The 22,850-nt window shown below is 45.8% G+C and overlaps 1 protein-coding gene across 1 annotated transcript in view; it reads left to right on the forward strand.

Moving 5' to 3' along the window:
- The window catches only part of LOC147698070 (sodium/hydrogen exchanger 2-like), an 866,654-nt gene that overhangs the window by 229,708 nt on the left and 614,096 nt on the right, over nucleotides 1-22,850 (forward strand). Inside the window, exon 3 of the mRNA XM_086934739.1 lies at nucleotides 11,344-11,594. Within this exon, the coding sequence (XP_086790865.1) occupies nucleotides 11,344-11,594 (251 nt within the window). The remainder of the gene's footprint in view (nucleotides 1-11,343; nucleotides 11,595-22,850) is intronic.

The raw sequence follows: 22,850 nt of genomic DNA on the forward strand, positions 1-22,850 counted from the left end.
GCATGGCCGAATTTTTTACGCCGATGGTGCACGCAGGTATAATGTGGTGCAAGGGCTTAAAAAGTGACGCATCTACCTAGATCCGTCACTTTGTAAATAGGACTCAGTATTGCCGAATTTTTTACGCCGATGGTGCATCACAAAAAGTGACGCACCAGCAATTCAAAGTGACTCAAGTACTCATAAATAAGCACTGGGGTACATAGTAGGTGTTCACAAATATTTTACATGATCCACCATACCTTGGAAACAAATATCTACTTCCCAAAATGTTGGCGTTAATGTTTTTCCAAGGTAGTGAAGAGGAATTTGATACTCATACATTGTATGTAGTCATAGTCGAGTAGTGGCTTCACTTGTAAAAATATCTGCTGATGAATAAAGTGTAGAAAAGAATTGATGTGTACTGTTGAAAACGGTTGAATTCTGTGCTTTCTTTTGTTGATTGTCTGCCCCTTGCGTGCAAGGATGAAAGAGTATTTATGGAAATCTACTCCTGGTGCAGATCTTCATGTATATTTGAGCGGATTTTTATTAATCTTCAAAATGGCACAAATCTCATCAAATCATAGGTTATGTTAGTCTGCTCTATCGACACGCCCTCATGCGACTTTTACCGTTGTGTTTTGAATATAGATAAATTATAGCTGAGTCAGCAATGTTCAGAGGTGACTGAAAGGTTCCAAAGAACTAGATAATGCCTGCACATTTCTGACCTTTTCCTCTTGTCGAACTATGAATTCTTATGCCCCAAATGTTAGTTGGTGCAGTTAGTGGATGCTGGTTTGGGATGGAACTTGTTAACCCTACAAGCACTTACCTCCAAATGCATGTTTCTTATCCTTGCGATGGACAATGCCTGATAAAATTGAATAACGGCGAAATTAGTTCAAACATGTTGATCTATCAAAGATGATAAACTTTTATACCATATTACTCAGGAATTTAATAATAAATATTAAAAGCAATTACAAACAATAATAGCCGTCAAGGTTTAGTTACTAAAAAACGATATAAAATGATTTGGTTAATAAATGATGACAATACATTTCGAAAAGACTAAACAAAAATTGTAGAGTAAACAAGACCATGTAAGCCTATTGTAATTTAGAAAAAGGGAAAATGTATGTAATTAGTTATGAAAAGCAAAGATGGACATTCACAAGTAATTGGGCCTGTTCTCAGTGCGCAAGGTGAACACTTTGTGCTAGTAAATTAGACACGTTGCCAAAAACAGTGATCAAAATACTGTGATGGCTACAGCCCGTATACATTAAAGTATCCTAGAACACATTTAAAACAAAGTTCGAGAGGAGTATACATTACTCTATACCTCCAAAATGTCTTTGTTGCGTATAGTGTAGTGGTCATTTCGACCCAAGGTGAATAGGACCAAGTAACTATCAGAACCAAGTAGTTTGACTGAGCTCCAACAGGTAAACTAAGGGGCAAATTCATAAGCTGGTTGTGTCACATTTGAACCATGCAATGCGGTACATGTGCAATTCAGAGCTCTATAACAGATTTATGAAACCACGCAAAGCTTGATTGGTCTAATAAATCTTGAGTTGCGCAATGCGATGCAAATTTCTGTGTTGCGCTTCTCTGCCATAGGTAGGGGTTCCATGGGCGTTGCGGCGTAACTCCCATAGATTTGGATGCATTCCCAGATTTTCAAAAACCTGTAAACCTCGGAATGTTCCAAAGTCTTACGCCTTCCCAAGGGAGGCGTAACAAGGAGAAATTCCTTTATTCCTCCTTGTTACTTCCTCTGTCTATGTTTGCTGCAGATATAGGCCTCCCAATATTGTTTTTGTACAGCGCCTTTCTGCACAAAACAATCCTGCCTAGAACAAAGGCACCCTAGCACAATGGTGCAAGCGTGTGTGCATTGGCGGTAGGCTGCTTAAAGACCACCAGTGCAGGGTAAAAGGCAAGAATGCACCTTATACCCTCAAATACAGCGCATTCCTGCCCTTTCACTATGGCACATCGCATCAAGAAAGCATGACTGCACCATAGTTTTAGAAATATGCCCCTGAGTCACTGTATATATGATAACGAGATAATCAGGGTAAAACCTAGCACAAACAGCTATTAAGATGAAGAAAACACGGTCATGGAAGTAGGTAAACACCTTGAATTAGATGTGAAGTAACTAATACCTGTAGAAAAGTGGAAACAATGGGAGTAAATCAGATAGGTAAAGAAGAAAATGCACAATGTACCATCACCTTTCTGTTTTTTCAAATTACATTTGGCTTACATGGTCTTGTTTTCTCAGCAATTCTGTTTTGCCTTTTCACATTTATTGTCAATATAATATATTACCCATATCATTTTATCCATGATTTTTTTCAGCACTAAAAACTTGATGGGTATTGTTGTTTGTCATTACTAATACAGTTGTCCTGCTTGGTCTACGGGTTGTTCCTGTAGTTTTCTCATTTAAAGTACAAGAGGTATTTGTGAGGGATCCTGGCCTTACCACTTACCTGAATCCCCACTGTCCCAACTGGTCCGCAGTCCCCTCCCACAACAATTCATCTCGACGAATCAGAAGCACCAATCCGCTCTCAGAGAGCGATTTACTCTCCCTGTTGAACTCTTATGATCCTGCTCATTTGAAGCCAACCACAACCACACCATTGTTCCTTCCTACTATCCCTCCTAATCCACATAGGACCTCTAAACTAAACACTAGATGTGTCACAAACACCAACCTTAGAAGTATCCCCTTCACTCAGGAACCCTCTTCAACCATCAGCAAGCCCAAACTCAAATGTATTCTCCTAAACTGTAGATCGGCCGTTAGACATGCAGCGGACATAGCTGACCTCATCCTCACACATGAGCCAGACCTGTTAATGTTAACTGAAACCTGGCTAAAAGAATCCTCCACACCAATCATTGACATTTTAGTTCCACCCAATTACAACATCATCAGACTAGATAGAGCTATAGCCGACAAGTCGGGGAGGCATAGCCTGCATACACTGTAGTATTATATCGGTAAGCAGAGCCATCTCCCCATTATTCCAGTCATGCGAATACATGTGCCTTAACATCACTAGCAAGGGTAAACCTGTTTGCTCTATGCATACCATCTATCACCCACCAGGTGAGAACCTCGCCTACATCAAACACTTCATGGACATGGTTTCATCATACACGGGCGACAAATTACCCAAATATTCCTCGGAGATTTCAATCTCCATTGGGATGACCCTAACGATACTGTAGTGAGAAGTCTTAAGAATTTCCTGGCTGACCTACAACTAATGCAATTCAGCAACATCCCAACACATGACAAAGGATCGATTCTGGACTTATTAATCTCTAAATCAGACTCCATTCAGCTAGATTCGATCCTACCCTGCGACTGGTCAGACCACCACATCATCACTTTCACCATTAAGGAAACGGTGAAATTGAACTCAGCCCAATCCACAAGACAAAAAGTCTGGAAAAGAGACCTGAAAAAACGTAACCCCAACACCTTGCCTTCCTCTTGTTCCAACCTACTGTTGCCTCCCGCAGGATCTTCCACAGTTCACGATTTCACCAGTCACTACCTTACGACCATGACTTGAATAATAGACGAGGTAGCTCCTCTGCAACTAAAAAGAGTCTCACTGAAAGATTCCAAACCTTGGTATAACGATATACTCAACGAGGACAGGCGCTCACTCAGAATTGCAGAATTGATCTGGAGATCAACACCATCAACCTACCACCTCAAGACTCTTAGGTCAAAGAGGAACGCATATTTCCGCTAGATCAAGCGCACCAAAGCCGATTTTTTCAGCCTCCAACTTGACCAGGCAAGAAACCGTCCCCAAAAACTCTTTGATCTGATAAAACCCAATCTAAGGAGACACCCCAACGACCACAAGACTCTGAATACTCGCAGCCAAATTGTGAAGAATTCTCCACCTTCTTCACCCTGAAGACTGATGCCATCAAGAACGACCTCCTAAAGGATCAAACCTTATACGCAAGACCGAATACACTAACCTCGCTTGCCCCCAGACCTACGCCTTGCCAACTCTTATCAAGGTCCAACCCAAAAAATAATTCTCCTATTACTCCGAAGATGCTTTAGGCAAAATTCTCAGTGCATTGAACCCAGCTAACCACTCTTCCGACCCGCTTCCGGCAAACGCAGTCAAAGCCCATACTCCACTACTTCTACCTCTCTGGTCCAAGATCATAAACAGTTCACTTCAACAAGGATGCATCCCAGACACCCTCAAAGTGGGCCAGGTCTCTCCCATTCTTAAGAAGCCCACGGCAGACCCCACAGACCTAAACAACTATTGCCCTATCTCCAATATCCCTACCGTAGCCAAGTTGCTTGAAAAATGTGTGCACCCACAGCTAACCAAACATATCAACCACTTTGACCTTCTCAACAAACACCCGTCAGGTTTCCGTGCTGGCCATAGCACAGAATCAGCCATGACACACATCATCGATGACGCGCTGCAAATACTCAACCAAAATAGCTCTTGCCTACTCATCCTACTTGATCTCTCCTTTGCCTTTGACACGGTCAAGCACGCGAATTTGTTAGACCTCCTGAAACAGAGAATGGGCCTATCTGGTGTAGTGCTGAGCTGGTTCACTTCTTTTCTCCAAAACCGGACACAACAATTCAAAGTCAATAACACCCTGTCCAAGCCCATCCCAGTAACCCTGGGGGTACCGCAAGGATCCGCACTATCCCCAACACTGTTTAATCTCTTCTTGGAACCTCTCACTGAAATTCTACAATCATCTAACGTGCAATATCACATGTACGCAGATGATACACAACAGAATTTGGAACGGCTTACCCCCAGAAACCAGACTTAACCCGTCCTCTACTTCTTTTAAAAAGGAAGTTAAATCCATCCTCAAGGCCCAATACACATGACTAGGGTCTGCTGAATCCCTGTAATGAGATGCTTTCGCGCTCTCAACTACAAGACACTTATTGATGCTAAATCTAATTATGCTGCTTTTTACTATATTTTATGTACATTGAATTTTATCTATTTCTATTTCCTGTATAAGTAACATTTATTGTCTGTACAGCGATCTGATATCCGCTAGGATCTTGTTCGTGCTTTAAAAATACTCTCCAAATAAATAAATAAAATAAAATAAATAGTATCTAGGTGCAAGCGGTCAGGATTTCCACAATGTAAATGCATGCAGGAGCTTCAGTATCTAAGACAGTATTAAAGTCAAGAAATAAATCAGATAACATTCCCAAACTAATTTGCTAAATAATAATAAAATGTAAAGACAACATAACAACAAAAAGTGGTTAAAGAGATCAATTGTTAAGAATCTGTAAAGAATTTCAAAAATATTACATAATCTACTTCCAAAATAACGGAGTCAAAATATGATTTTTTTTTTTACTCAGAAGCAAATCCATTATTGTGTCTGGAATTCGTTATGAAAACTGGCCCCTACTGCAAGGTGTAGCATTGTGTCACAGTGAAGAAGATTGCAGTCGCCAGATACAGGGACCTGTTTATAGGTACAGGATGATGTTGGATGGATAGATGTGGAGGGAATTTATCATATCCTCAAACAGTTTATCATACTTATACACAAACTTTGTACTTTCAAGCCAGATGATGTACTTGGAGACAATCCTGGCTGCAATGTGCCATCGAGCTGACAAAGCTGCAGTGGACTAGAGGGCTATTTCCTATGGATGTGCAAAATATAAAAAATCATAATACAATATGGTAACTAACATTCATGATTTTGAAGATCATTAAAATGGAAAACAAATATGTATTTTGTCCAATTATGTCCCTGGCAAAAATCCTGCCACAAAAAGATTGTCGGGGTGAACATTTTAGGAACAAAATTAAATTAAAATCCTGATAATTTTTCACTTTTTCTGCTGAATAGAAATCTACTGAAAAGCCAATTTGCAGAATGTCTTTGTATTGCAAAACCTATTTATACTCTTAATTTGAGCCTTAGATTCTCAAACATTTTTGCGAATTGGTCCCCAACAAATGTCCTATTACATATGGTAATCTTCATTACTCCGGGTCCCGTAGTCCTCGACACCTTCATAATAAACATGTGGAGATGTCCATCTCCCGACAGAAAAAAACAACAAGAGGCATGCTGGGACACTAATACTGCCCCTCCCCCCGGGAGTACATAAGCAGTACTAACCCAGCAGACCTCCTGTACTAACAAGCCCAGACAGGAAGGCCGGCCGCCCGGGAGGGAGGGAGGGGCGTATGAAGGTGTCGAGGACTACGGGACCCGGAGTAATGAAGATTACCATATGTAATAGGACATTACCCCCAGGTCCCTCCGTCCTCGACACCTTCATAATAAACATGTGGAGAATACCAAAGCAGAAACCCGGCCTTCCGCATAAAAAAGCACACCCAGGAAACCACAACAGAGCAGCCACCCAAGGGAGCACTGAGAAAGAGGAAAGGAAGACCGCAGGCAACACCCGGCCCGCAACCCCGAACAAGACAGCAGGGACAAGGACCGGGGAGAAAGAAACAAGGCCAGGGCTCCAAAGAAAGGAGGCCACCAACCCGAAAAACAGGCAACCGGCACCGGGACCAGGACCAGGACACCAAGACCAGCCAAAACAACCCACCGGAGAAGACCGTCCAGGTCAGAACCAGTAGGAAGGACACACAGGGCCAGGCAGACCCACCAGGAAGACGAGACAACCCGGAAGAAGCCAAAGAAGGAACGGCCAACAGAGCGCAGGCACAAGCACCCAGCCCAAAAAGGAAGGAGAAGCACAGGCCAGAAAACACGACCAAAGCCGGAAAAGAAAGGACTCGAGCCCAAGAGAACCGAGGAGGAAACCCCCCCCGAGGAGGCCCAGGAGGCAACAAGCATTCAGGAGCCGAACAGGACCGATAACCTGACCCAAAGACAGGGACAGGACGGAACCCCAGAACCCAGCCGAAAGCCCACCAAACAAGGAGAGGCCAACAAGACCGGAAACCAGCAACAAAGAAAACACAACCAGGTCGGGAACAAAGAAACCGACCTCAAGCCCAGAAAACCCCAACCCCAAAGGGAAGGAACACAAGGCAGGAGGGGAGCACAGAGCAACCGGGAAACCCCAGCAGCCGGCCAACGAGGCACAGAGGGCAGCACAAAGAAGGCGCCCAAAAGACACAGGAACCCCACACCCAGGCCAGGCAATTAGCAAGGACAGGAGCAGCGGGAAAAGAAAGTCCAGGCAGCACAGCACCCAGACCACAAACACAAGGCCCCAACCCAGCAATGCCGGAGAGGAGCCAAGCAAACCGCAAAAGAGGGCAACAAACCCCAACAGAACCGGGAAGCCAGGACCAGAGCCAAGCAACCCGACCACGCAGGAGGAACAGCAGACCCAAGCAAACTCCAGAAGAAGAGCAGAGGACCAAGCAGCAGGAAACCAAAGACAACCCGCAGCCAGGAGGGAGGGACCCGCAGAGGCACGAGCACCACAGAACAGCACCCCAACCACAGAAGGAGGGGCAACCAAACAGACCCACACCGGGAATAAAGCCCGGGAAAGCAAGGGAGGAAGGAGCGAGCCAGGACCACAGAACCAGGAAACAACCCGGAAAGGCCGGCAACAAACCCCCAGAGCAGGCCAAAAAGGGACAGCACAGCCCGAAAACCCAGAAGGCACAGCCCGAAACCACACACAACCAGCAAGAAGCCGGCAGAACTGTAGCCACAGAACCCCACACAGGCTCACAACACCGGGAAAACAAGCCCGGGAAGAGAACCAACAGCAGGAGAAGGGCCAGAAGGAACCACCAGGAAGCGAACCCAATGCAGAACACCCCGCCAGGACCCAAAGGGACACCAGCAGGGAAGCAGAGCCCAAAAAGGACCCCAACAAGCAGGAGCGGCACGCCCCAGCCAAAACCTCAGCCAGGCACCCACCAAGGGAACCAGACGAGACCAGAACAACACAGGGAGCAAACACCCCCAACAGGAGACGGACCTGGAAGCCAAACGCCCCCAGCAGCCCCAGAAGACCAGGCAGGGACCAACCCGGCCTGACCAAGCCAACACAGAGCAGACAGCGGAGCACGGGGACAGCACACCAACCCGGAGAACAGGAAGCATGACAGGAACCGGCAGCAGCCCGGAGGCCCCAAACAGGAACAAACCCGTCAGGCACCCCGGCAGAAACAGGAGGGGCAGACAGCCAAAAACCAGCCCAGGGGGAGCCAGCGCAGAAGCATCCAGGCCAAGTACACAGAAAAGCCCCCGGACAACACCAGAAGCCCCAAGCGGGAGCAAGGGAAGCCCACACCAACAGGAAGACCCAGGCAGGCACCACAAACAGGCACCAAGCAGGGAACAGACGAGGACAGGAGCAGGCAGGGCCGAATCAGAACAGCCGCGCCCAAGGCAGCACAAGCCACCCAATCGCTGGCAGAGGGGACAGACCACCCCAAAGAGCCCCCGGCAAGACACAGGCAAGCACCAGGAACGGAACCAGGCACAGCCCTAGGGACGGGAGGAACAGGACCAGGAACCAGGAGCCCCAAAGGCGACCAACCACACAGAGGCCAGGAAGCGAAGAACCAGGACACCCAAGCAGAGCAGAGGCACCACACCCCGCAGCGGTCCGAGGAGCCGGAACACCGGCTCACCACCAGGTGTGGCAGGCAGCCCGAAGAAGAGGGGGAACAGAACGCACCCCTCACAGGCCGTCACCGAAGAAGAGAGGAACGCCATGCAGAAGAGAGCAAGGCGCAAGCAGGCACGCAGGAAAAACCCCAACAACACAGGGAACCCCAGGAGCAAGCAAAAGCAGAGCAGCGAAAAGGAACCAGCCATCACAGAGGCGACAGGAACCCACGCCAACCCCAGGCCGACCACAAACAGAAGAGCGAAAGCCAACAGCACAGGGAACCAGCAAACAACTCACTGGAAAGGAAACCCCTCAACAGAGCCTGAAAGGAAATCACAGGCACGAGCGGCCAAGAGCAGGGGTACCACCCGAAGTGCACCAAAAGGGAGAAGACCCCGGCAAGCCCCAACCCAGAAACAGACGAGAGCCGGGGCAAGCGGCAAGGCAGCAGGCCCGGAACAGAAATCCGAACCACACAGGCCAAGAAGAGGAGCACAGGAACCACAGCGCCCGACCGCCCAGCACCAACCAGACACCCCCGCATCACAGGTGGGGAGGGCGCGGACTGGGAGCCCCAGAGAGCACCAGGACGTCCGAGCGACCAAAGGCACACAGAAGCATCCATTCCAGACAGGAAGCAAGCAGCGCGGGGCACCCAGAGGCAGCAGGACACCCCTAAGGAAGAAGGGACGAAGCACAGCATGAACACAGGCACCCCAAGCAAGAGGCCCCAGCACAAACCTCGGCACCCCCAGGAGGCACCCGACGCAGGAACAAGGCATGGAACAGAAGGTCCGCCCGTCACCACTCCAGGACAGACACCAGCAGGCCAACAGGGTCCACCGAGAAGAAAAAAGGGGGTGAAAACAACCAGAACGGGGGGCAATCAGCTCAACAAGGCCCCCACCGCAACATGGAGGGAAAAAACAAGATTGCACCAAAACAAATGCATGTGGAAAGCGCACGTTCACTCCAGCACCGGGGAACTAGGCGCCGAAAAACAAATGCATCATGTTACCCAAGGACACCAAACCGAGGGAACAGGCACAAACACTCAGCAAACTCCAACCACACAGACAGAAAGTGAAAAACACGAGCACATCTGCAAGGCGGGGAAAAGAACAGCCAACAGTGGGCAGGGAACAGGTAATGGCCCAGCACATCGAACACAGATGGATGAAAGGCCGAGTGGAGCCGCTGGGAATTGAACCTGAGACCAAGAACCCAACACAGGACCCAGCAGTGGAAGCATCAGTCCACATAGTCATCAGACCCCAAAAAAAAAAAAAAAAAGGAACGTCCCCCACACAGCTCCCATGGATCCACAGGGAATGAAGAAACACAGCCCCGGACCCCAGGCACAATCCCTACATCGAGATGACAGGAATGAAGCAGAGGACACCAGAGGTGGCCCCCGAACCAGACAGCAGAGGCCCCCGCATGCCAGCAACAGGAAACATACCAGCGCTGCCACCTGCGCTGTGTGGGAAGCCTTAATAGGCCTGTGGGCGTCAACAATCCACAAAGTCAAAGCACGTTCTGGTAGCGCATTGAACTGAATGCAGGGCACTCTCGCAAGTGAGGACAGTAAATCAACAAAGACATCCACATGCCAATTACGTCACTGTTACAATGAGAAATCACCGTCTTGGAACGAGACTCCCAGAGTAAGAATCGCAAACACCGCAGATGACACCAGAGGCAGAGCGGGGGACCCCGCAGCCCCCCCGCCCTCCGGGGCAGGAAGAGAAGTGCAGCGAACTGAGAGCCCAAGAAGCGAGGCAAGGAGCCTGCTGTAGCCAGCGCCGGGCCCCTGAAAAAGAAAGAAAACAGGACAAGAGCGCCAGGCAGAAGAAAAAAGGGATCCCGAAATCGGGACTCACCAGGAGTGGGGACCAACCCCAGGAACAAGGCCCCCACAGCACCGCCGAGCAGAAGTCCATCAGGAGCCCATCCAGCAAGGCAGGGCTCCCCGGCCAGGCTCGGGAAGCCCAGCCCGCGACCCGGAAGCAACCGGGAACTCCAGCACCAGCCACAAAGGGCCGGCAGGTGCAGGGTCACACAGCAAAGCACCGGCTCCAGAGAAAGACTGACTCCAAGCAAGCCCGGCAGGCCAGGAGGCAGTCCAGGGAACCCCACGCCCACACAGCCAGGCAGCAGGGCGGGGGGAGAAAAGAAGCACCGCCACTCAAGCCCAGCAGGAGCAGCACCAGCACACCATCAACTCTGTCGACAGACAGAAAAAAAGAACAGGAGGTCTGCTGGGTTAGTACTGCTTATGTACTCCCGGGGGGAGGGGCAGTATTAGTGTCCCAGCATGCCTCTTGTTGTTTTTTTCTGTCGGGAGATGGACATCTCCACATGTTTATTATGAAGGTGTCGAGGACGGAGGGACCTGGGGGTAATGCATCCTCGCAGAAGAAACTCTTTCAACAGCATTGTTTCAATTGCTCAGGACGAATCAGCTAATAAGAGGGTTCCTTGCTACGCTTTGCTGTTGGCAGCTGCCGACCTGCAAGGGATGCTGGGAAGCACAGGGAATCGCCTCTAGTGGATTTGATTCCATTAAGTGGATTCCTGGATGCCGGTATTTCAGAGAGGCTTTGTACTATCAACCAGTCTGAATGTATTAAATTCCCTCTCTTTCGCTCTTAGGGCATACAACATGTTTAAATGATTCTGAATTTCTCTTTGCTTTCTTTTCACAGGTGCTGTACAATCTATTCAAGTCCTTTTGCCAGATGAACACGATTGAAAACATTGATATTGTTTCTGGAGTTGGTAACTTTTTCCTGGTGGGAATTGGAGGAGTTTTGATTGGAATCCTCCTGGGATTCGTGGCTGCATTCACGACACGCTTCACCCGCAACATCCGCGTGATTGAGCCGCTGTTTGTATTTCTATACAGTTACCTGTCATACCTGACAGCAGAAATGTTCCATCTCTCGGGCATCATGGCGTAAGTACACCGGCCTTGATATTTAAGAGTGTTTTGCTCGAATTTACTATTTTTATGCTAATTTTGTCAACACTATACTTAAATAAATACACTCAATTTAAAGCAATGTTAAACAGTAGAGGAAAAGAAAAGAAAACGGCCAATCCCATGTACGTTCACAGCTGTATTTATAGGCAAAATGCAATTAGGTGTTATACTTAAGTATTTATTAAACGTCTACAACTTAGCTTGAGTTATCGAGTTTTAGAATAATTTCAATATACAAATATGTATATATATACATATTTTTATTTAATTATTTTGTGCATACTAGTAAGCTTCCGTTTAATTTGCGTTCCTGCGTCAAGGTACAAGGCAAAATTCTTTAACATATAGTTTGTTTTTCTCTCTAAATAGTGTGCACGTTGTGCAATAGCACACTTGAAAATATAGAGTGTGGGCAGGGTATACGACCTGGTGTGGCAGTATGAGATTAGTACGTTGACATTGACCGCCAGGGTGCATTGTGGGAGTGGTGTGGCGCAGCGGCCAGAGCGTCTGACTCCTGAGCACGGGGCTCACTGTTTGCTCGCCAGCGGCAGTTCAGCTCAACATCATGTGACTCTGGGTAATAGCTCACTCAACCTCCCTGACAGCCTCCCGAGCCTTGACACTCTTAGGGGTGATAGGTCGCTCTTTACAAATCTGGAATTATCATTATTTATTACAACAAGAAATTGAGGCATTTATAGATTGTAAGGATTATTTTATATAGTCATAAACCAAATGTGCAGCATGATCAAAGGGACATTACTGGTTGCATTCACTCATATTTGCAGAATACTGAGACCTCTATTATTATGTTTAGTACTGTTTTATGGGCGTCAACTTTGCTTGATATGCACCACTGCCACCATCGTATTTACTTTGGTCACTTGCCAGTCAATCTTCTGCTTTCCAAGTGGCCAAATACTTACAAGCTGATGGATCAAATGGATTTACCCAATGTAACCCTTGACAAGAGAGCTTGGAAAACCTCCAGGGCAGTGCACACACATTAGGCACATCATTTAAATTTGATATTGCAGCACAGTCCAGAAGCCTCATTATGAGCACCCTGTTAATCCAACTGGGATTGGTAACAGCGGTTACCAGGCTCATTGGTAGTTTAAGATCCTCTACATTAGCAAAGGCCAGAGTTTGTGACCCAAACACTTTCACTGCTGAAAGTAGGCAAAGTATGCAGGTAACTTGGGCCACAAATAGAGAAAAACATACAGGAATAGATATGGAAACACTAATATCCCCATGTGGTTTCCCAAAAATGTATAAATAATAGTAAGCGCTCCTAGAGTTACCATACTCGTAGTTCCTGGTGTTGCTGGAATAAAAGAAGGCCAAATTCTTGCCTTCTTGCAATGGATGCCTGAATGTCAACATTCCCTAAGCACGTGACTCAGTGAACAACAGACGACTTTTTAAATCTGAACTCTGGAAATTAAATAGTTCCACGCAAAAGTGGCTTAGACAACCATGTTCAGAATACTTTTGCTTTCCGAAACAAGTTAGATCCTCCATTCCGTCAAGATTGGATGAAGTAATTACAGAGACAAAAAAAATTCCAACTAGGAAGGCTTGGAAAAGACCCCAAACCAAGACCACCAAACCAGACATCTTGGATTCTCTCTCATCAGAAGGTTGAACTCTCCGCCTCATCTCCATCCATGGTCTCAGATTCAAATTCTCAACATTGTATCTTGATATTTCAAGAATTTAGAAAAAGGCAAATAACAGATCCTTTTACCTCTCCATATTTAATTAAATTCCTCTTGTCAAAGAGACGCCTACAGCCAATCTGAAGCAGGTGAACTTTGTGAGAAGCTCAACAGTAATTGAGGTAAAATGTCTGCATCTCTTTTTAAAGTTATCATAAAGCCTGGTAAAGGAAACACAGGATAATTTGTCTTCTTTGAGAGCAATCTTTGTCTCCAAGGATAACATTCGACTTGAGAATTCTGATCCCCTAGCACCTCCAAGTAATCAAATAGGAAAAACATCTTTTTGATAATTTTTACTTTTTGAACTCAACAGCCTTTGTCCAAAAAGCAATTTGGTGAAATTATAATATGCAATATGTCTCTGATAGGTAAGGAGAATTAGAAAATTGTAATCCTAATTGGTTTCAGTGATCTACCTTTTATATGTCCAACTCATGCAAATCAGGATAACCATGATTTCCAAGTTGTTTCCTAGCTTAACCCCTCCCCTGCTGATGACGGAACCGCTCCGTCATCAGCTACAGTTGAGCTGTGCTGATGACGGAGCGGTTCCGTCATGGCCCAGCCGCCGCGCCTGCGCGGCGCTGATTTCGCGCCTGCGCGGGCGTTCTAATGAGCGAGGCGGGTCATGACGGAACCGCTCCGTCACCAGCATAGCTCAACCGCGGCTGGTGACGGAGCAGCTCCGTCACCAGCATGCGGCCGCCGCACGGCCGCCCCACCCCTTTAGCGCTGCGGCGGAATAGCCGCCGCAGCGAAGGGGTTAAAGATGTGGATTATAATAAATTCCTTTCAAGCTTCGCTGACTTCCTTCAATGGAACATTCACATACTTAACAGAGCAAAAAGTCTGATTACTTCAATGATCCACTTTCATTGTATGAATTAGTTTGTTTCCAGGAGACTGAGTGCATGCAGTACGTGTGAAAAATGATTTTATATCTGTAATGCCGGAAGTAACTGATGAAAAAGCAAGGCAACCTCCAGGAGGAATTTAACTTCTGCAAGGTTGCTAGAAACATGGAGAGAATGGACACAGAAAGTGGAAGGTTTTTAGCTTGCTAAGTGGAATTGTACTACACTATTAAATATATTTCTTCTTTAATTATGTTAAATGGTTATGTTTTGTTCTCAGATTCAGTTTAAATAACTGAGTTATTGAGAAACATTGGAAATACCTTTGTATGTAATCAGTCTGATTTATTATAGTGGCAGATTTAAATGTAAAATTAAATTTCAATCCAAAGCTACTCAGCACACTGCCCAGCTTCAGTATTTGACTATTCCAATACCAATGTAATATAAGTCGGTATACAACAACTATTGCAGAAAAAAATGAAACTAGTCCAATATGTATTTAAGTATTCAATCCTTTATTGTCATCTTCTTCAATTAAATCCCTCCTGCAGCCAACCAGGTTCTCAGGGTCGGTTTCTAAGCAGCTGGTCTCTCTCCAGTCAGGTATCTTGCAGGTCCAGTGATCTGTGGTCAAATTGATTCTTTTGGAGCTAGAAGTCCTTCTGTTTTTGTGTCCTTGGAGCAGGCAAATAGAAGGTCAGGCGCCTGCTCCTTGGAGATCATGCCCAGTTACTGGGTGCCAGCTTGAGTTAGGAATTCTTGAGGTTTTTTTCTTCCAACAGGGTATTCTTCTTCAGGTGTAGCCTTACTAAGTCCATGAATGCCCTGACAAAGTGTTGGTTAGATTCCATTCTTGTTTTATATATTAGCTAGTCATTGGATAATTTTTCCTATCCAACCCATTTTATTTTCTCACTCCATGCTTAACACTTTTTTAGAGTATTTCCTCTTCATTGTACTATAAAAATTCCCAGAAGCCCTCGTCCAAGATGGCTAACCCCTCCTTCCATTAGAAGTGCCTCTGGCTATCCATAAGCAATTGCTCTATTTAGATGAGGTATTCTTACAGACTCAGGGCGAGGAGTGTTTTTCTCTTGCTGGATCTGGTGCCAGAGAGTCCTGGGATTGAATGGGAGCAGATCCTGACAGCCCCATTTGGCATCTCCAAATTGAAAGAGGCCATTTGAAGGCAATCCTTTGTTTTTCCAACTGTTTATGTACCCTTCCGAAATGGTAAAATCGACGTAAGTAACCAGTTGTTGACAACACCTATTTCTTCTTAGGCCCAGAGGCCACGCTATTCATGCTCCTAGCAGCCAATGATGATTTTTGTCATGGGTAGGGTAAGTACAAACAGCAGTCCACATTAGACTTCACTTTCATTCCATTGGTGCATTTCTGCACCTATCAGCTATTTAAGTTACAGCTGCCTGTAACGCAGGGCTGGGACCGCCAATTGGGGTGCACAGATAGCGGAATAGCTGGGGCACCTCCAAAGAGTGGACAACGGTCCGGTTTGGCCTGGTGCGGGGGCGTGGACCTCGAGCCCTCTTTGATCGGACCCGGCGTCGCCATTTTGACTATTGCGCTCCCAGGCCTCCCCCAGCGCTGTGAACCGCCGATCACCTCCCCCAGCCAGAGGGGGAGGTGTGACTCATGTGATACATGCTTATTCCCTGAAACCTAAAAAATGGTCCCATGTTTAAATTACACACCATGTTCTTAGTTGGCTTATGCCTTAGGACCTGAATTAGAGTTAGGTTGATGGGATGTTCTCTCACAGACACAACTGGTATTCTATCTGCTATATTACAAGTTAAACATATCCTATGTAACTTGTAATACAGTAGATGGCCTGTCTATCACACAGAAACAGAGGGCCCGATTCACAGAATGAACTTACTACTTTTGGTATTCACAGAATGCACTTACTACTTTTGGTATTCACAGAATGAACTTACTCATTTCGGTATTCACAGAAGTTAGGACTACTAACTTTAGGACTCCTAAATGCCTTCTGTGAATACCGAAAGTCTTAAAATTAGGTTTTTTCTCAATTTAGTAGTAGTAAAGTAGGACTCCTAACTTTAGGACTCCTAAATGCCTTCTGTGAATACCGAACGTCTTAAAATTAGGATTTTTCTCAATTTAGTAGTAGTAAAGTTAGGACTCCTACCTTTAGGACTCCTAAATGCCTTCTGTGAATACCGAAAGTCTTAAAATTAGGATTTTTCTCAATTTAGTAGTAGTAAAGTTAGGACTCCTAACTTTACTACTACTAAATTGAGAAAAATCGTAATTTTAAGACTTTCAGTATTCACAGAAGGCATTTAGGCATCCTAAAGTTAGGACTCCTAACTTTACTACTACTAAATTGAGAATAATCGTAATTTTAAGACTTTCGGTATTCACAGAAGGCATTTAGGAGTCCTAAAGTTAGTAGTCCTAACTTCTGTGAATACCGAAATGAGTAAGTTCATTCTGTGAATACCAAAAGTAGTAAGTGCATTCTGTGAATGCCAAAAGTAGTAAGTTCAGTCTGTGAATCGGGCCCATTGTATCCAATCTACCAAACTCTAAATCAGACCTGTAGTCCCGAATCAGCACTGAATACTGTAGCCCACTTCTTCAACACTTACTCTAACTTTCTGAGTCTTCCTGATTAGAATCACGAGCCTCCTTGATCACTAGCATTATTCCAGTCCATACGACATGATCTCACACATATGTTTGAACCATTTCCCCTCATCTTAGCCAGTCTGTCAACATTGATGCCCTAATAACCCAATGTTGTGGTTTGTGAAAAAAACAATGTTATGATCAACTAGATGACTCCTGTCCCCAAAATTAGCCATCAACCTCATGGAAATGTTTCTATATAATGGACCACCATATGTAAAAATGCTACATTTATCACCAACAACTTTGTCTTCCACACCTTTTCCCTTTTATTTCACAGCAATCACATAAACATTTATAAACCACAAATAAAGTACTGCACTGATAGCCTTACTGTGTGTAAGGCTATCAGTGTAGTACTTTAATCCACACAACACGCTCCTCCCCTTAAAGAAGTGATGTTGGCCTCCTTCTCAACAAATCACTTACAATCACACCAACGTCTACCTTTTGCTTTTAGAGAATATCTCCCTTTCCATTGTTTTAGGATATACAACAAGACATGAAAGGCAGTCATTGGGGTACATCATGACTCTAATTGGATTAATGTTGTGTAGTTGAAAGAAAGTAGGGGCAATATGAAACTTCAGCGAGGAGGAAATCAAAGCAAATTAAATTGTGGATAGATTAAGGGAGGTCTAAGAGGTGAATTGTAAGACTGGATTTTGAAGCTTTTTAGTGAGTAAACACGCCTAATGTCATTGAGAAGCATTGCATGTAAAGAGGCAGTCTTGTAGAGGGTGCATTGGAGTATGGAAGTATTTCTGAAATAAGGAGTGTATGTTCCATTCTTAGAATTCTGTTTTGCCAGAAACCACCTGTTTTGTGTGAGTTATGTGACAATTTTTGTATAAAGCCTTTCAAGTGATAAATGCAACTTTGTAGGTGGTATAGAGCTTTAAGAGTAAATCATTTTACAGAGCTATGGGTGAGAATGAATCTGACAAATTTAATTTTTACAGTAATCCATCCAGCTGCAATTAAATTCCTGGGCACAGCACAAATGGTCATCCTGCCAGAGGACCAAAAATACCTTCCTTTTTTTATTTTTGATAATCTTTATTTGACATCATGACACAGAAAAAAAATACAAATAAATCTTTACAAAAAGCAAACAAGATCGATATCAAGATTTTTATATTTCCCCCATCCACCCTCACCCCAGTCCCTCCACCCCCTCCCTCCAGATCCAAATGACATAACTTATAGTTGAAGTTAATATCCTGAAAAATCTTAACAAAAAACACATTGAACAAAAACACTGTCACTAAATAGTCAACATAACTAAGGCGCATATTAGGATGGCGGACGGACCCGCGTCCGTCCGCCACCCCCGAGGTGGAGGGACCGTCCACAGGGGCAGCGGCGGTCCCTCCGGTAGAATTAGGATGTGACTGCCACCCTGGCTGTCACATCCCGTATATTTAACATTGCAGCGGGTGCTGCTTTAAGCAGCACCTGCCGCAAAGTTAAATATGCATGCTGTGCATTTGCATGCACAAAGCGGCAGGCATCGCGTGGTGCCTGCCGCATTGTGCATGCAAATGCAGGGGGGTACCATAGGCACTCCCCATGTGCACCTCCCACGCCCCCTTCACCCTGGGGGCCCGCAACGGGCCCCCAAAGAAAAGACCGTATGCCTTTCCGTGGCAGCATTGCCGCCATGGAAAGGCATGTCCTGAAGCACATCCTAATATAGCTGCCGATGTCTGATAGACACCTCCACCATATTAGAGCTTTTCCGCCACGGTCGGAAGCCGACCGCGGCGGAAAAGCAGCGGACGGTCTTCCCATCCGCCAGTGACACCCCAGCCATCGGATTCACCGCAATCCTAATCGAGCCCCTAGTATGGTTCATTAAATTGGTATCCTCATTAATACACCTACTTATGGGCTCCCAGATTTCCAGACCTCGTTTTTTATTTTATATCCCCTTCTTTTATATACTGCCAGCTCCCATCTGTAGATCGCGAACAGCTTCCCTATCCAGCAATGTATTGAGTGAGGTTCACAATCTAACCAATTGCTGGCTATACATTGTCTATAGACCGCCATACTATAAATACCAATATCCTATTAGATTCAGCCATTTCCTGGTTATTTACCCCGGAAATTATCACTTGAAGAGTAATCTCCACCATGCATCCCAGCATTGTACTTAGATTTTGACCTATAGCAATTAAAAATGGAGCAGGCTTAGGACATAAGGCGAACATATGTACACTGTCAGCAGCTACCGCCGCACATCGAGAACACTGTGTACCAGACGTCCCACCCCATCTAAAAATCTGTGCAGGCTTTATATATAGATTAAATCACGTTTTGAAGCACTGAACTTGAAGGTTTGCAGAGATACATGCTGTCTGATTTAGCAAAAGAGAATCCTCACATTCTCCTATCCCTGCTTGTAAAAGCTCCTGCCGTCGATTTGCATGTTTAATTGAATCATTCCCCATTGCCTTATTAATTAATTTATATATTGTGGACAATATTGGGCCATCCCTAAAAACCATATCTAGTAAAGAAATTTTACTACCGCAAACCTACTTATTAAAACAAAAATCCCTTAACTGTAGAACTTTGAAAAAGTGTTTGGTCCCAATTCCCAAATTTCTCCTTGATTGTATTAAATGAAAGAATGTTCTTGTCGTCCTTAAGATTACCCAAATATCGTACCCTGTTTTTAACCCACGTTCCCATATGTCCGTCGTGAAATATATCATGAGATAGATTATTATTCACTATTGGGGTGTATCTATGAAGTCTACCTAAGTTCACTTTTTTTCTGAACGGCGGTCCTTAGTTTAAAAGAGCCCAGTAATACCTTAAATCTAACCCTTTTAAAATAAGCAAAATTAATCTGACGTATGAGACACCCTTGAACTTCTGCCCCATATATTAACTCATATATGGAGATGGTATCTCCTATATCCCCCAGATCACCTTTCAACAGATAGGTCATCTGTTTCATAGTTGTTGCCCACTAATATATCTGGATATTTGAGACTGCTCATCCCCGCGATCTCTAGGTAGAGTCATACATTTTAAGGCTCTTTGGGGGCACTGCCCAGCCCATAGAAACCTAGAGATAAGTTGATTTATTTCTAAAATCCAAGCGTTGCTTATTTCCAATGGGATAGCTCTTAGAAAATATAAGATTCTAGGGAGGAATAGCATTTTAATTACATTGCACCTACCCATTAATGTAAGATGCAGATTATTCATCCTATTAAAATCTATCCTGGTTTTCTGTGTCAATGGCTTTAGATTAAGGTCAACTATTTCATCTACGTTAGCACTTATCTCTACCCCTAGATAGTTAGCGTACCGGGCTATTCGGGGATAAACCATGTTCATGCTATGGTTTTGAACAATTATCGTTTTATTTTCATTGAGGTGATAGCCAGAGAAAATACCATAATGACTCGCTAGTTTTTCTAATTTAATAAGGGCTCCACGAGGATTAGGTGTGGTTGTTGCCAAATCATCGGCATAAGCTAGAATCTTGGTGTTTCCTCCTCTGGTGTTGACACCCTGGATTTGATGGGTCTCCTCTATTTTTCTAATTAAGGGATCACTATAAATAGCAAACTATAGAACAGGGGCAACCTTGCCTTGTGGCTCTTGTAATATTGATTATAGAAGATATGACACCCATCAATGTTACTCTTGCAGTAGGTTCCCAATACATACTTTTAAGAGCTATGATGAACCCTGTGGCAAAACCCATTTTTCCCATAGTTGCCCACAAAAAGGGCCAGGAGACCCTATTGAATGCCTTTTCAGCATTTAAGTGTATTAACTTAGTGTAGTCAAACAGGGCAATGGTACAGCGAATATGTTCCGTAGTCCCACGACCAGGCACAAATCTGTGTTGACACTGGGATAATAGTTTCTTTATCACATAGACCAGCCTAATGTAAATGTAAATGTATTTGAGCTTATATAGCGCACAGCTACCCGCAGTGGGTTTCCCGGCGCTTGCTTAGGGAACCCGTCCTGTTATTCCCCTGTGAGATAACCCCGGCAGGGTATCCACAAGGTGAAAGCCAGGCATCCCGCCGCGAGGGGCCGTTGTGGAGATTAAGCAAGCTATTGCCCAGAGTCGCAGAGTGTGAACCCGTGAGTCGAGAAGGCACCGGAGTGAGAATTATTGAGTCCATGGAATTTTTGAGCCCAAGACCCGCCGAGGTGGGGAATTGAACCCTGGTCCAGGGTGGATCTCAGATTCCGGGTCTGCCGCCTCTAACCCCTGAGTCACACTTCTCCAGAACAACAACAATGCCAACTCCAGCCTATTAGCAAGAATTTTAGATATACTTTTACATCCCTGTTGATCAGCGTAAAAGGTCGATATGACCCTAGTTTATTTATAGGTTTGTCTTTCTTTGGAAAAACTACTATATTAGCCAATTTCCAAGTTTCCGGTGGGGCCTCAACTTTTTATAAAATCCCCCTGGTATGAAATCCATACCCGCTGCTTTCCCTAAAGGCAAAGAATCTATAGCAAAAACAACAGTTGATGGACAGAATGCAAAAAAATGTCATATATTCACCCCAGTACAGAGACCTGGGCCTAAATCCATCATTTGGTTGCTCACCATGCCGTTCCAGTTTGAACCCAGTCATATGCAAATCAGTGTTGATCCTGTGCCTCATGGGAAAAGTCCAGACTGAACTGCCAGGCCCGGTCCTCCCTGGACTAAAAACAAGCATCCTAGGACCGCCGTGGACCGCCAGATCAGCCGTGGTCTGTCTCCCGTTTTTTTGTATTATTGTTTTGACTGTTGCTATCTCTGCTTTGTTCCTCTCCCTTACTCCGTTCCATAGCTGCACCCTCGCCCCCCCACCCCCCCCACTTTTTCCTTCTGTGCCCAGCTGTTCCTACCGCTCCCATACGGCCACGCCCCCCTCGCCACCCCGCTCCCGCCTCCCAGCTGTTCCTGCCTTCCTCCTCGCCTCTTATGGCGACCACCGCCAGGACGCGCAGCGGATGTGCCGATTGCCCACCGAAGGCAAGCCCAGCTGTGCCTGTCCGCACCTGGACCGCGCCCAGCACCAGAACCCCTGGACCCCGGGGTCGCCAAAACACCGGACTGCATTACGACGCCAGCACCCTCCACGCACTCAACCCAGGATGCATTCACTCCTGCTACCGGGCCACCCTGACGCACACATCCTTCACCTGCTAGAATTGCAGCTTCACCAGCATCCGGCCCACCAAACCATCATCTAGAGAACGCAATCACCTCTGATGCATCCTCCTCAACACCCCCTCCGCTCGCAAGCACGCCATCGAACTCTGCGACTTCCTCGACTCAACCGCCCTGACGTCGCCTTCCTGACGGAGACCTGGCTGAACACCACCTCGGAACCAGACATTGCCATAGCCATCCCAGAAGGCTACAATATCTCCCGCAGAGACCGCACTAACGGAGTGGGAGGGGGAATTACCATCATCCACAAGAACACCCTCAGAGTCTCGACCAACACCGACAACACCCTTACTACCGCTGAGTTCATGCACTTCCAGATCCACACCGACCCCAACACCACCCTCAGAGGAAAACTCGTCTACAGATCACCCGGACCCGGACCACAGTTCAGTGACACCATCGCCGACCTCGTCAGCACCCACGCCCTCGCCTCCACAGACTACATCCTCCTGGGGGACCTAAATTTCCACCTTGAGAACAACAACAATGCCAACTCCACCACCCTGATCGACAACCTCGCCAACCTCGGACTCAAACAGCTCGTGAAGATTCCCACCCACGCCGCTGGACACACACTGGACCCCATCTTCTCCTCAAGTCCCCACGTCTCTGTGAGAAGTTGGCCTGGTATATAATGCTCACTAATTCTAGTGATCACTTTGTACCATGCCAAGCAACCCTTATGATGATGGTTGTAATTCAACCTTGTAGACCAGTTATCCTAGTGGTAACGTGGACAAAGCAGTC

The sequence above is a fragment of the Lissotriton vulgaris genome, chromosome 8 (genome assembly GCF_964263255.1).
Source record: "Lissotriton vulgaris chromosome 8, aLisVul1.2, whole genome shotgun sequence".
Taxonomy (NCBI): Eukaryota; Metazoa; Chordata; class Amphibia; order Caudata; family Salamandridae; genus Lissotriton; species Lissotriton vulgaris.